The 13,714-nt window shown below is 34.3% G+C and overlaps 1 protein-coding gene across 1 annotated transcript in view; it reads right to left on the reverse strand.

Moving 5' to 3' along the window:
• Positions 1-13,714, reverse strand: part of unc79 (UNC-79 domain-containing protein) — a 197,243-nt gene that overhangs the window by 53,056 nt on the left and 130,473 nt on the right. Inside the window, exons 35-37 of the mRNA XM_071582616.1 lie at positions 11,077-11,172; positions 4,733-5,029; positions 1,054-1,175 (exon numbers count right to left, since the gene is read on the reverse strand). Of these exons, the coding sequence (XP_071438717.1) occupies positions 1,054-1,175; positions 4,733-5,029; positions 11,077-11,172 (515 nt within the window). The remainder of the gene's footprint in view (positions 1-1,053; positions 1,176-4,732; positions 5,030-11,076; positions 11,173-13,714) is intronic.

Genomic DNA, 13,714 nt, shown 5'->3' on the forward strand with positions numbered 1-13,714 from the left:
TTTAATAACATGACAATTATAGATGCTCTTAATGGTTATATTAATGATTCATTTCAATTATTTTAAAGTTTAGAACTTAAAATTTTACATTTCATTATCATTTATAGAAATAATTCACTGCCGAAAGTTATTCGGTGCAACCTATCTTATCTATTAAGCATTTGGAGCATCAATAATTTCCTTCTAACATTGGATTAAAGTACTTAATTTAGGGGTGTGAGGTCACTTTAGGGTTATTTGAGGCAGTATTGAAGTGCACAAAAAACAAAATGGCAATGAAGCATCTACCTGCAGTTTCAGCAATAAACAGAATCCAAAAATAAATGTAAATAAAGATCAGCATCAAGCAAATGAAAATAGAGATGTTTTGCATTGCTTGGGCACAAGAAACTTGGTCAATTAAATCCTTATGAGCATACATGTGGAAAGTTTTCATTAATATCAGTGTTAATGTAGTGCACTTCTAGTTCACAAAATTAAAACAGTAACAAGTATACAATGTAATTCACCAGTTTTCATTACAAAGAAATGATCATAATATAATAACCATTATAATGTTAAACAAGTAAAAAATTCTTGGTGCTGCTCCTATTTTTATTAAAACAGCAATGAACAGTGTTAATTCTGTTATTTTAAATCTTTCTTCAAAGAAATTTGATATTATAATTGATATTAACAGAATGGTGGATGCTAATGCTTGAACTAAGAAGTATTTTATGGAGGATTCTCTTTCATATGCGGTATTATTCTTATTTATCATTGGCATAAATAATATTAAGTTAATTTCTAGCCCTATTCATATTAATATTCATGATAAAATTCAAAATCAGTATTTTCTGATAACATTACATTTAAAGCTTATGAGTTTGGATTGCTTATTGACCTGATAAATATTGAAGAAATTATGTTTTCGACCTTTTTGTGTATTCAGAGCAACAATATAATTGGATCAATTACCTTTTAGATTACATCACATAATTCATTGCTGGACATTTTTTTTAAATAATGAATAAAGATAAATGTATTTTTAAAATCTTGAATATGTACACATACAATTTGAGCAGGCGTATCTTCTAACTTGAATGGTTTGAGGACAACTGCAGTACCACAATGGTCTGTGTTTTGTTGATCTGGTCTCTCACCTTGCCCATGCCTTGGATGAACTTGATGAGACACTGAAAAATGAATATTAACACATCCAAAAAATTTCTTATATCTCCACTTTATGATCGATATTTGAATGCATTAATTAAGGCATCCACTCCAAAATATTAATGTAAATTGGTTCAGTAAGTACCTGGATTAAATATTTACGTTTAATCCAGTTTCATTAAACCAATTCAGATCTAATAAAATATAATATAATGACAGACAATATTTGGTGAATGAATCACGTTTTACAGGTCTACACAGGTCAGGTCATTGGGTATGCCTGCAAATGAAAATTTAAATTTACTTTCTACATACTAAAATAAGTACTTTTGACACTCATTCATATTATGTCAACTTAATAGCAACAGTATGATTCTCAACATGTCTGAATAAGAAAATTTTGTCAATATTTCTAGTTTCCATTTTAATTTGATCACCTGAGATTTTGTGGAGAAGTTGATGACAAAAAATACCACTTTTACAGTTCTCCCTTGGAAAGAACAGTACAAGCTAGTGCAACAGTGGGCTGTAAAAAGAGAATCATGTAGGCTACACAATTTGGTGTGGACTTACAATTTTTTGTGTAAGACAAAATTCTTTTAAAATGAAATTCTTTAGGAATGAAATTCTTTTGAATTTCATCTTACATTAAGATTTCTTTTAATTGAACCTTCACTTCACACATTTTTTTAAGAAAACACACAAAACAAATGTCTCTAGACAGCTTTCCAGTAAAAATTAATTAGAAATGTATCATGAAAAAATAAACTATTATTTCAATTCTTTTTTGCTTTAACAAATCATATTTACATTCCAGGTTGGTTCATTCTGTGATGGAAGAATAAATGACTATGATTCCTGATGCTAAACATTGAATATATGTATAGCTTTTTTCAAATAAACATTGTACATAATTTATTTTTTTTTGCATGGAATGCATTATTGCATTTTACATTAATTATTATGGGGAAAAAGTGTTTTGCCCAACAAGTTTGAGAACAAAACTTTATGAGAAAGGTGGCAGAAAGGATTATGCTTGTTGTGCAAGGTTCCATTGTAATAGAAAAATCATGAGATAGCCAATGAATGCAAAAAACTGGCCTTGATTCCAAATTTAAATATAAATAAAGAGAATCTGGGACTCATGATTCCAAGGTCTATGACACAATGCCCTTAACTTCCCTTTTGAGAGTGTAATTTATTGACAGAGCAAAAAAGTGTACTGATCGCCGCTCAAGTACGTTGACAGGGCAAGAGACATTCAGACAGTGGACAGATATATATCCAAGTGACAGGACAGCAGATAAGAAGCGATATGGCGGGAGAGGTAAACCATTCTCCCCTATCGCTATATATCCAAGTGTCGACATATATATCCAAGAGACAGGACAGCAGATAAGAAGCGATATGGTGGGAGAGATAAACCATACTCCCCTATCACCAGACGCGAGGAGGGGTCAGCAGGCCAAAGTTCACCCTGGAGCGAGAGACCTTGCACTCCCCTCCCCTGTTTTCCTTTCACCCCCACCCCATCTCTCCCCACGGTGGATGAATGTATTTAAACGCCCCAAAAAGGGAAAGAAGGGGCATTCTCTGATTATTAGACTTGTAGCTCTTGGACGGGTCACGTCAGACCCAGAGGGCAGCCATTGTACTCTACTGTAACTCTAATAAACTCCTTGTTGATTCTAATTTACTTTGAGTAATAACTCTTAAGTGTCCAAAGACCCTACCGGAGATTCTTCGCAGCCACTCGAGATGAATCTCCTATTCCATGTCTGATCAAGAGATCACTACAAAAGGTACAGGGTTGAGGAGTAATAGTATGCATATACTCTGTTGACAAGTAGTAGTTTGACATTTGTCAAGTCTCCACCATTTTCTCTGAGAAAGCCTTGCATTCATCTCAATGATCATTATGTGCCATACCTAAAAAAAAAACTTTGTTATATGTCTATAGAGTTTGAGTCATTTAGCTTAAGCATTTTGCTTGTTTTACTGTGTATCCTCCCTGAATTGAAATCAGATTAAATTTCAGATTAAAGAATGGCAAATTGTGATTAATAATTATTTCTCTTTTAAAAATCTTTATTATACAGTTAACTACAATGAAAAACCTAAATCTTGTCACATAATCTAAGTTTTATCAACAAACAACAGTAATAGGGAAATAACTTGAGCATGTCCAGGGAGAGTTGTCCATTTGAATTTTTATTCTCATGTCCAGTACCTAGGTATAAATTTATGATATTACTATCTACAAGAATTGTACACTGCATAACTCTTTACAGATATACTGACCTACGTATGATCCAAACATTTATCATTTTCTGGCGGGAATATTTATGCAATTGCAACGATAGGTATGCATAGCTAGCCTAGTAAATATTATGAGAGCAAAAAATGTGGGATTCAGTGAACATATGCACAATTGTTTACCAGAATGGAGTGTTAGACAAATGGTGACTGGAAAATTCAACTCCCATAGGGTGTGGAATTCTTAAAGATGTGTACTAGGATGGTTAAAATTTTGTGAAAATATGACTCAGTATTATCATTAAATAAATTTCTAGTATGCATAACCACTACTTTGCTGGGTGATACATCATATACATAATATGTGGCAACGATTTCCCGTGAACTCCACATCACATACAGCCTGCTCTTCTGGATTACATGGTACCTGAAGGCTTGTGGAGACTGAATGATAACAAGCAGGGGTTTAATTTTCAAATTGCTGCTTGCATTAGCACAAAATAGCAGTCTGAGACAGTCTTTCATTGGTTTGTGGCTAGGTGATACTCTCTCCTCTGCTGTTATATATGTTTTATGTTCACTTCAGCATATTTTTCCGGAAGAGACAAGTCTCGTCACAATTAAAAACACATTGCAGCAGGTAACCCTCAGAATTTACAAGTTTATTGAAGTCACTGATGAAGTTCTTTGCTGCCAATGAGTCTGAGTCACTACTTCACCAACCTCCGAACACCATTGATGCCGGTTCTTTTCTTTAACTTCTCGAACCACGCATGACTTGCCTTGAATACTAATTCGGCTATAAAAGATCCCGGCATCTTCTTAAGGAGTTTGGTGAAATTCAATTTTGCCTTCTCACAAATGATATTCTTATCAATAGTGTCACATAGCAATTACTTTAATGAGAAGCAACCTTTCAACATAGTTGAGAATACATATTACTCTTCAGAAATCAGAAGTCTCTTTCAGGAATTTATTTATAACCATGTTCTGAATTGCATATTGCGTATCCATTACTTGACCAATTTATCTTGGGATTTAAGTAATGGCTTTATGTAAGCAAATTTTTTCTAACATATTGAGTAAGTTTTTATTTTCTAAATCTGCTCCAAAACCATGGTATGATCAGTATTCCAGCTTATATTAATGTGGCAATTCAAAGTTTTAACTTGCTTAAAAATTTTAATAAATCTTCTGATTCATAGTATTTTTATCAATTATGAAAAAATAAATCAATTCCATATGATGAAGGGTTCTTTTATGCTCCTTCAAAACATCAGAAATTACAGCTATGCAAAAAAGTTTACACAGCTAATTAACCAACCTGAGTCAGATTCCATGAAGCCTTGTCCAAGATGGGATGCTGGTGGTGACAGTGACATGCCTCCCACACCTAATGCACTGCGAACCTTGTCCACTAGGGCTGAAATACTCTCAGGATGCTGTGACCCACCAATTGGGAGGAGTCGTTCAGGAGTAGGAAGTGACAAAATAGGAGCACATGATAGAGTATCAGGCATCATGGAAGTTGCTAGAGGCTGCACATGAGCCAAAGGTGGAGGTGAAGTTACATCTGATGATGATGCATAGTTTTCACTGCTGTCAGCTTCCATGAATGATGCTGTTAAAAAAAAGACAAAAACAGCATTATTTTTAGCTAGAGTTAAATAAATTTTGAAGCCTTGATAATGTAATCAGGTTTCTTCCACAAACAATTAATACACCAAATCACACCAATGCCCAAATAAATACAGAATGCTTTCAAGCTGCAACTAGAGCAGTATATTCCGGATGAGCCAAACTATTAAGCCATGACTTGGATTACACTACTTGGAAAGAGCAATCTCACAAAAGAAGCATGCACCTATAAAGAGTTTCATAATACATAATGTGGTGTGTTAGTGGAAAATAAAGGATATGATACAGTCCAACACAGGAGGATAAGTAGATGAACTTCATAATTCCAGTCATCTCTGCCTACCCTTGATAATGGGGGATTGTGCATTGAAGAAAGAGGTGCAAAATTTACTAATGAGCTTTTAACAACTAAAATTCTTATGTTATTTTGTTAAATGATATTTAAATATTTTTTCAAAAACTTTCTGACTGATTTCACATAAAATAGCATACAACGCGTTTGATATTCACCCAGATTCACCAATATAATTGCTGAATCAGTATTTAAATCATCATCAAAATAGGTATGATGTTACACATCCGATGACCTCTGATGGAATTGAGGATGAAGCATTTATTGTGGAATGGACGGCAACTATAGTAATGGAGAGATGGCTGTTGATTTGTCTGTTTAATGCATTCTGATGCATGGTTTTGAAGGCTAATATTTATGTCAGCAGAAGTGTAGGCAGAGTCAGAAATGGAGAAAGTAAGTTTAGTGGAGAAAAATGAGTTTAGACTTGAAATGAACTCATAAAGAGAATCTTCACCATGGGCCTAATGCATAAATAATCCATATAAATAATCACTTTTCAACCAAATCTGCATCCTTGTCCGCCCTCCCTACTTCTGTGCATACTGCTTTTCATGCCTTACTTTTTGAACACTGGTCACTCTTTCCATCCTGGAATTCCTTCCTGATTCCCCTACCAACATGAAGCAAGGTCATACTGTAAAATACACTAATTTCACCCTTCCTCTGCAAACTTTCCACATCCTTGCACTGTCTTTTTCATCATTCTTCTCTAACTCTATTTGTTACCAACACAATTTATCATTCAACTCATAATACTTCCCTCTACCTAACTCTGTATTTACATTCTTCCATTTCTTTCTCTTGTCTAGCTTTCCAATTGTTGGATCCATAAGCCATGATTTCATTGTCCTTTTAACTATTAACAGTTCCTTAAGTTTCTTTTGCAGCTTTCTACATTCCTTTTTTGATTCCCATTTTTCCTATACATTATCTAGCTGCCTTTCCTCACTCATTATTTTCGCCACAACTTACTTGTGCTCTATTTTGATCTGATTAGCACTTCTTTCTTCTATTTCTTAAATTGCATTCCTTGTTTTATCTTTTTGAATTGAATGCAACACTTCATAATAACAAATTGTGATCCAAGCCTGTATCAACTCCCAGGAAAACTTGCATATTTATCAAACTGTTCCTAAATCTAAGCCTAATCATAATATCATTTACTTGATACCTCAAAAAATTACCTAGAATTTCCCATGTACACACCAATACCTTCTGTGGTTTCCAAACCAAGTGTTAGGGGTGATTAATCCCTGCTTTCTGTAGAACTCTATTGATTTCTCCCCATGGTCAGTCTTTCTCTCTAAAACCATTGTCCCCCACCTTACTCACACCTCTTCCTATGCCTACCATCATGTTCCATTCCCCCAACACCATTAGATTTTCCCTCCAAGAACATCTGCGATGATGTCCTCTAATTGATAGTACACCCAATCGTCTTCTTCCTCTCTGTGGTTGCTTGGTGACACGTAGATCTGAAAAATGACCAAGTTCATTGGTTCAGCTTTCACTTTTGCCAACAGCATTCTATCAATCCTTGATTTATATTTCCTATATTTATATTTATTTCTGCAGGGCTGCAACCAGCAGAGGTTATCTGCATCCTGATTGGCTATACTGTCTGCGGTCCCACAAAAACAGATGGATGAAAATGAGGCTTAAATGATATTGTTCCAAAACATCAATGGATTAAATATTAAATTATCATTTTAATAATGGGAATCACCACAAGTAATAAGATGCATTACTAGAATTCCCAAGGAGTGATTGGCCTCAGTTTAGTGGTATTCAAGAGGGTAAGATTTTAAGTAGTTGAATTCAGATAACGCCCAAGGGAAGGTTACTTTGCATAACGAGGCATGCAAGGAAACAGGCATTAAATAATGGTAATTGGAATCAAGTTGCTTTAATAGTTGAGGCCCTACAACCCCTGAATTCAAATGATTCATGCCCATTGTAGGAGTGAAGACAGAAGCCCAGATTTTATGGAATTAGACAATATCATGAACCAGTACACCAACCAGTCAGCTCAATATAATTGTTTTTAGCTATATGCTTATTCACGCCATTTTAATACAACTCATCTTTGAAGATTCATTAATTGAATTTGGCACTATTGTGGCCGGTGAATTTTCTAAACATCAATGGTATTGAGAATCTGCATTATTTGGCAGACCTAGAGAAGTGGGAAGGGCACATAAGGAATGGGGAAATTTTAAAAATATGTCTAATACAGAGAATAAATTATTCTGGGATTTATAATCATGTGAAAGTCATTGAAATTGTTACAATGAAAATAATAATAATGTTTCCATCCCATAAGTAATCTAAAATGTTTTAGTCATGCATCAAATGTTAATAAGGCTTAAATAACTCAGCTAAAAATAATGATCATGAATCTAGGACATTCTATCTAACATGATATTCAATAATATTACTAAAGCATTTTTAACACTAATTTTGAAAGAAAGGGAAAGGGTTCATACTTTCACAAATGTGAGGTTTTACTGAAGTGCTTGTAAAGTTTAAAACTCATTGTAAATGATCCACATGAGTAGATTTTTATCCTATCTGGAGGATATAAAGGCTTTCTTATCATAGAAATATAGAAGATCTCAAGCTTTCCCTGCGAATAACATGCATATAGAGTTCTTGGGTGGCACACTGGGTGACACTGCTTAGTAAAAAAACTTTAAAAAAATTAACAATGGCCTCCAGGAAGTTCTTGATGTCCATATTAATACAGAACCTAGAGAATTTTGGGGGAGCTTAGTATTTATTGGATATTTCAATGGCTAAATCAGTCATCACTTATAGGGTGATGACTGACAGAGTGGAGAGATCACTGGGTATTTGTAATAAGTGATATCCTCAACCAATCGGTTAGCTGTACAAATGGTCTTCAGTTCACCAATGAGTTAGAAGCCAATGCACCTCTATAGACATATTCATCGAAAGGAATGGGGATGTGTCATTTAATACACTGGTATTCAACACATATACAAGAACTTATATATCAATGGGAAGAATCACCACTGTCTGACAAAAAAAGAAGTTCATTCTATACGTATCTACACTCATCCATAAAACTTAATTTATTTCACATTCCAAACGCCTGGAGATGAAATTGAAATATCCAAAAACTACCTTCCAATAGAACAAATATGTTAGTCAAGAGATCAATCTGCCCTGAAAGTCTCCACCAAGAATGAAGCAAAGAAAATGGAAGAAAATAAACTGATTGCCAGAGCCTGTCTTGTCTTCCCTACTGCTCCACTCCTAATATCTATAAAATACGAAAAATAGAAGTTGTGAAGTATTCACGAACCTCACAAGAAGCCCAAAACATCCCTCAATACCACCAGGGATGAGTTTAGGAGTAATGTGAATTTACAACATTATATGTGAGTACGGTAGAGGGTAAATATAGGAGAACGGCCAAATAACAAAGAGGAGGCTGATAGAACATGAGAGGAACAGATGAAATTTCTACCCTGAAAAGTCTTTGCTTTCCAATGTTGATACAATAGATTTTGAATACACCAAGATGCTCTGTCATGAAAAAGGCAATTTGGAATGCATTGTAAATGAGGCAATAGAAATATGATGATAAAACAAAATTCCCCCAAAAGAGCAGCTTCAACCTAAGAAATATACAGAAGCTATTGCTGAAAATCATCCAGATGATGAAAGAACACATCCACTGATGAATTCAGTCAATCAAGCAAGCCATTAATGAACCCTGATAAAATAAATATTTGAAGATTTCCCTGCTCCATCAAGCTTCAACCTGAAGGAAATGGATATATAAGGCATTAAACCTAGTGCTTAACATATGTGTCATAGATGGATGAGGTTGTACATAGTAGACTGGTCTCAATGAGCTGGAAAGATTTCTTAAAATAACTAAATACTCAGGAAAAAGTAGAGACAAAAATCATTCAGAAAGTAACTTCAATTTCTTCAATTTTGTTTAAAGTTTTTTGCTGTGACTGGAAAATCCATACACAAGGGCTACCCCAAAAACAAGTAGAATGACTTTTTCCTTTCAATGAGGACAGCTGGAGTGGGGTGATTTGTGGTTGGAGATCTTGGGAAAGCAGCACAACCTACATCAGCTGTCTGTGAGCCATTACAGTGTGCCAATCTCTGCTGGACTATAACCCTGTTTGAGGGCTGCATCATGAATTCACGATGCCATGTCCCATGGATCAATGATATGCCAAAAAATTTTGTGTTAAGCTTCGAAAATTGGGTTCAGGAGATAGAGTAATGCCTCACGAAATCATTTTCCACTTCACAGAATGTCCAAGAGGGTAGGTAGGAGGTTGACAATGAGGAACATCCAGGATGTACCACTACATCAATTACACAGTACCATGAATATGTGCAAAAAGTAGGAGACACGCTCAATTCTGACTGATGCCTGAGCATCAGAATGTTAGCAATATTCTGAAAACCATAGTACATCACATTCATACAAAAGATTTAATCATAAGAAAGGTGTGTCCCAGGATGGTCTCTAATGTGCTATAGAAGATGAAGAAGGCTTTTCATGCGACAATCTCGCATGACCTCTTGGACTGCTGTGAAAGTGACCAACAGCCCCAATGTGGCACTACCAGGCATCTTTTTGTTTCCAAGAAAAAAAGGAGCTTTATATGCCACTACTTTGGAATGCTGGATAACCTCAAAGAGGCTGTGATGAGGAAATGGAAAAAGGTTCCGCTAGATGCCTTCCTAGAAGTGTACTGCTACTGGCAGAGGGTCTGGCATCAGTAATTTGATGCTAGGGTGCTATTTTGAAGAATTTTATTAATTTGTACCATGATCTGCAATAAATTTTATTTTAAGGATTTATTCTTCTTATTTCTGGAACAGATATAGTAAAATTGTCTTGAAACATTCTTTCTGTTATCACATTTTAGTTCAATTCTTGTTTATTTAAGAGCAGCAAAATTGAGTGGGCATTTCTCATTGAGGAATAACAAAAAAAAGGGTAATTAAAAAGAAAGGTTGTTATTAAACCACCATCATGAAAAATGAATGCATTATTTGGCTAATGCCAACACTGGGTTTCTCTTCACCCTTCCCCCATTCCTATCCAACCCTAAGGGTGTAAATGACCTCGCCTCTCCTAATAACTACTACTACATATTGCTACATTCAACGAGAAATATTATAGCTCAGCCAACACTGCTAAATACATCACATCACACAAAGCCTCAAAAATAAAATGCATCTCATTAAGAAACTGAAATTGGGACGTGCATTCCAGCATTATTATGTGATAACTAAAGGGCAAAATATAATTCCATACCTCTAATAACATATATACATAAGAGAATTGCTAATACAGGCAAAATCGAAACAAAGTACTCATTTATAACAAGGTATAGCTTATAATGCATACCAAAAATAGAGAAGCAACACTAAAGATTCTCTTTTTAGAAGCGACCAATGAAATTATCACATAGCAGGTCTACATAATAAAAGGGGAGATTAAATACAAGGAAAGGAATTAACGGAGGTGGTAAATGACAACTACATCTACAATGTGAAAAATCTAGCCTTAATACTTCCTATGTATACTTTCTTCAACTTGTAAAGTTTAAAAATATGGTGCCCAACTCAAAAAAGAAATAGCACATTTAGGAGTGTTATCATAAACATACCAACTGTCATTAATTCCATTTTTGACAGTGGTGATTCAGGAGATCCATAACTTTCTTCAGCTTTAATGATATGGGATATAGGCTGCTTGACCCCAACTAAAAAACATCAAAATATCACAACTATGATGTCACCAAACATTTCACAGTGACACTGTTAAACTATGCTTTATGAAATAATGAGTTGAATTTACAATGCCAAAGCATCAAAAACTTCTTAAGAGCAGGCACCAATATTCAATCGGTATCAGGAGCTCTAAAAAATTAGCTCACTCTATTATCTCCAAGGCTTCAGAATACCTATAAAAAATTGATCAGATGAATGTCCTCATCAACAGAGAGGGCTTTTCTAAGTATTACATCTCTCACACTGTGCATGTACAATGAGTGTAAGTGCACTCTATAATTTTTAATTATGAAATTCCATCCAAATCGCATGAATTGGGAATGAAAATTTCTTGGCAATAGCTCTAGAATATAATGACCAACTCTATACATAAACAATTCTATAATTCCTTCGTAAGTCTATGAAATCATTTTAATAAGTACACTTTTATTGGGAAAGACTTTTATCTGCATGCACTGAGGCAGATGGATGCAAAATAAATATTTCATTGTGAAACTGTCAGTGCTAAGTGCTAAATACAAGGCAAAACTGCCATGCACCTACTGCATAAATCTGATAGATAGTTTCATGTTTACCAACACTGCTAGTGAATTTGATTCCATTTCCAAATAATCGATTCTCAATGTGAAGAACACTACTTCAATAAGCTTGATGTCAGTATATTAATGGCTACTACACATCTAAAATGTTGATCAGGTATGTGTATGAGAATCTTTTCATCACTCCTAATTGCAACTTCATAGGATTATGAACTTCTTTGTTACTTTCACTACCATCCAAAGTACATAGACTATCTATATTTTTATATTTTAATTGTAAAAATAGAAGAGATAGTCTAATATTAATAATAATTTAGTAGATAGGTTGTTATTCACTATTGTCCTTGGAATTTATTATTATATCTAAGAAGAGAGTGAAAGTGAACAAACCCAGAGGAGAAACTAATCAGAAGGAAATTTGGAGAGCATTTCTATCCAATAGCCATTGTCTCATTCTATCTCAAGCCTCTCTGACTAGCACACTGGTCCTTAAGTGTCATATCACCAGGTGTATGGATCACAGTCTTCTTTACTTTACCATTACATTGTCTTTGGTCTGGATTCCTACTATATTAGGTGCTGGAGGATTTGGTTTCTCATGACAGGAAAACACATTTTCAATCGCTTATTGTACTACCTCCACTTGATCAACACTCTCCAATATCAGATTTTTCATTTTATGCATATTGCGTTACTTTTTAGCCGTTATTCAAACTATGATATCATTAACCATTTAAATGCTCCCATCACTTAACAACAATCAATTTCAACCAGTATTGGTCTTAACCATAATATTTTTAAAGAAAATAAATTTGATTGTAATTCAAATTCGAGTTAACATATAATTAACACAACCACTTGGGAGGTGTTCAAATCATTATATACTTTTTTTGTAAAAGGCAAAATTTTCTCTAATGGACAGTAATTTTAAAAGCATTCATGGAATTAGTACTAAAAGAACTGCAATGGTCAATTGCACTGTTTTTAAAACCAACATATACTAAATGCATCGGTAAATATTGTTGAAACTTGATTTCTTGCAATAAATTTACCTATTCTTATTCCGGAAAAAGTTCATTACTTAATCATAAAAATATCAGGCTACATAGCATCAGACTGCTTACTTCGACTATTTACTTAGAATCTTATTATTTCCCCTTAAAATCACATATTCCCAAGCTATGTGTAACAATCATAAGTCACACAAAATTAACATATTTCTTCTTGCAATTTTATTTTTTCCTAATTATGAAAAATAATGTTATAAAAACATATTCTAGATTTTCCCAGGCTCGTTTCAAGAAACAATACTTATGATTTCAACATTAGATGTCCAAAGTTTCTATTTTATCCCTAGAGTTACAGGACATCATCTAAACTAACTTGTACGATGTTTAACTCTAGATTCTCAGGTGTGCTATGACCATTATTGCACAAAATATCCAGAAGATTAGATATATCCTGGTCATAAAGTTGTGCAATTCAAAGATAGGAATACAAAATACTGGAACAAATATCTTTTTGGACCTTCAAGTGATTAATAGAGTGACATTTCAAATGATGATGCTTCAAGGTAAGAATTTCTGAAGGATCTGACTGAAGCTTTTCTAATAAGTTCATAGTAGAGTGCTAATTTTCCAACATCCAGCTATCTGATAGGCAGACTATCTATTGGTCCCAACAAGTGGTATTCCCCCACCCCCTCCTATGTACTCCCATTCCTTCCCTACTGACGTCAATGTTAGCAGCTAATTGCATTTAATTTATTGGAAAGGTTTTTCCTGCCACTCTGAATTAATTTACTCATCCAACTTATAATCATAAAATTCCACTATGCTGAGCCATCTAAAACATGACTCCATATTAGTATGGTTCAAGCTATTAATTGTGCATGATTTTTTAAACTAACATTACAGCCTCATTCATCAGTCAATATTATTGAGAAAGCACAGACTGAATACTCATTACATAATTG

Source organism: Hetaerina americana, unplaced genomic scaffold, assembly GCF_022747635.1.
Source record: "Hetaerina americana unplaced genomic scaffold, ioHetAmer1.1.p SCAF_12, whole genome shotgun sequence".
NCBI classification, from domain to species: domain Eukaryota; kingdom Metazoa; phylum Arthropoda; class Insecta; order Odonata; family Calopterygidae; genus Hetaerina; species Hetaerina americana.